The sequence below is a fragment of the Notothenia coriiceps genome, unplaced genomic scaffold, assembly GCF_000735185.1.
Source record: "Notothenia coriiceps isolate Sejong01 unplaced genomic scaffold, NC01 NC01_scaffold00027730, whole genome shotgun sequence".
NCBI classification, from domain to species: Eukaryota; Metazoa; Chordata; class Actinopteri; order Perciformes; family Nototheniidae; genus Notothenia; species Notothenia coriiceps.
The window spans coordinates 1-2,128 of record NW_011360431.1 but is presented as its reverse complement, the minus strand read 5'-3'; the positions used below and the strand labels follow the sequence as shown (position 1 = coordinate 2,128).

The following is a 2,128-nucleotide window of genomic DNA, read 5'->3' as shown; positions in this document are numbered from 1 at the left end:
CAAGTGCTTTTAGAAGGGGGAATATCTATCTGTATCACCTCTATGAGAAAACACCAAACTGTATGCAAATGTTATGGTGTAATAAAACTGATTCTGGTCCAATAACTTTGAATAAAAAGTCAATCTTAATAAAAACACAACTTCAAACTAAAACATTAACATTTCAACCGGTACTCAGCTAGAGGAGAGAATCGATGAGAAACATTTTACTGTCCGACAGGACAGAACCTGAGGGGCTATGTCATACAGTCAGCGTACATGAGACTATCCGCAATGCCTTAAGGCTGTTATAATTACTGCATATTTAGCTTCTCGTCCTTATACATCCAAACAAACCCACCCTTCATTTCTCCTTTGTTGTTTACTATGACGCCTGCATTGTCTTCAAAGTAGAGAAACACGCCATCTTTTCGCCGATACGACTTCCGCTGCCGTATCACCACCGCAGGATGCACTGTGGACAGAGGAAATTAGGTTACTTCAAGTCAACACAAAGTTAAAAACTCATCTTTGCAAATTGTATTTACACTTTTCTGAAAAAACCTACAAACATGATCACTGCATCAGTGATGAATAAGCTTCAGAAATTATTTGTTTTAATTTAATCTAGACCAGGGGTCTGCAACCTTTTTGATATGAAGTGCCAATGGTGGCCGACCCCTGCTCTAGACTATACTGTTGTCCAACAATTTTAGTTAGTAATTGTGCTGCAACAAATGACTAATTTGATAATCGATTCATCTATTGATTAATGAAACTATTAATCGACTATTACTGTATGCCTTGCACAATTTCTCAAACGCTCTTATTTAGCCATCAACTTTTAGATTTAGCTTGAGGTTGTTTTAGGCATGTAGAAACTAACAATGAAGACAAGATGAATACTTGATTCAAAAATACATATATTATTAAATTAACTAAACACACTTTGAACAAAATTAACATTGCTTTTTATTTAAATTAGATAAATAATATTTCACATAAAAAGAAACAACAATGTTTTAACAAATCGTATTAAATAATCTGATGACAGAACTGTAAACAGAATATTTGAAACTTTAACAAAATAAATAACTCAGTTACCTCTAATCATTAACCCATGTTTGTATAACTGAGTTAACTCTGTGTGTTGCTGCTAGCATACATAACACCTGACGCGGAAACGTTACTCGTGGATGGGGCTACAGAGCTACTAGAAAGACAGTCGAACCCGGTGCATTCCTCCGTCTGAATATGGTGCACTTTTGCTAAATGTTTAGACAAATTGCTTGTGTTACCGCCCTTACATGCTAAACTCTTATTGCACTTTTGGCAACAAGCATTGTCCACATCGAGACGGGTAAAGTTTAACCACACCTCGGAGCGTGTTCTCTCCGCCATCTCCGCATTGTGTTGCTGCATGTAGCAATGACACAAAACTGCTACTTTCTCTTAGCTGGCATAAATCACATTTACAACAGCATGAGTAATCTTTTGCACTTTAAAATTATACTTGCCCGTGTGTACCCCAAGTTTCAGTTATTAGGCATAAGCATTCCCTTAACTTCAATGCTTAGACACCCGTCTTGTAGCAGACCTGACTGAAAAATGTGTAAGCTATGTACAGCTAGATGAAAGTTCCAGGTTTCTGTGCATTAAACCTATGCATTGGTATTCACTGTCCCCACAAGCACTCAACATATGTTTGGTTCCTATAAGAGTTAATGAACAGCCTCAACATTCTAACCAACACCTAAGTATCTTGCACAGACAGTGGATCCACTCACCCTTCTTCCTGAGCTCTGGCTTTCCTTTCTTCACTGTGGCCATGACCATGTCACCCACTCCTGCAGCAGGCAGACGGTTCAGACGACCCTTGATGCCCTTCACTGAGATGATGTACAGGTTCTTAGCACCTGGAGAGGGAGAACACAAACGTGAAGACGGGCAAAGCATGGGAGACAGTAACTGGGAACAGTTTCTAAAGAACATTACAGTATTTTAAAATATGACACGAATTGAGCATTTTCTCAGTTTGTCTCATCACTGATTGAGATTAGTCAGCCACAGAGGCTGCCATCTCACCCACAGTGATGAGGGTTAGTGTTCCCTTCAACGACAAGACAACTCAACCAGCCACTGAGCCGAC

General features: G+C 39.1%; 1 protein-coding gene across 1 annotated transcript; it reads right to left on the bottom strand.

Moving 5' to 3' along the window:
- Nucleotides 1–278: 278 nt before the first annotated feature.
- rpl23 (ribosomal protein L23) lies at nucleotides 279–1,950 on the bottom strand. Its single transcript, XM_010785444.1, has 2 exons — nucleotides 1,767–1,950; nucleotides 279–454 (listed from the first exon to the last, which is right to left on the bottom strand). The coding sequence occupies exons 1-2, from the start codon at nucleotides 1,933–1,935 to the stop codon at nucleotides 294–296; spliced, it is 330 nt and encodes a 109-aa protein (XP_010783746.1). The 5' UTR covers nucleotides 1,936–1,950; the 3' UTR covers nucleotides 279–293.
- Nucleotides 1,951–2,128: the final 178 nt, after the last annotated feature.

Bases quoted from the DNA above. Each gene is read 5' to 3' on its own strand.
- rpl23 (XM_010785444.1), bottom strand. From the start codon at position 1,935: ATGCTTTGCCCGTCTTCACGTTTGTGTTCTCCCTCTCCAGGTGCTAAG. The intron at 455-1,766 runs GTGAGTGGATCC...CTCTGTCCACAG, and splicing joins GCCAGAGCTCAGGAAGAAGG to TGCATCCTGCGGTGGTGATA.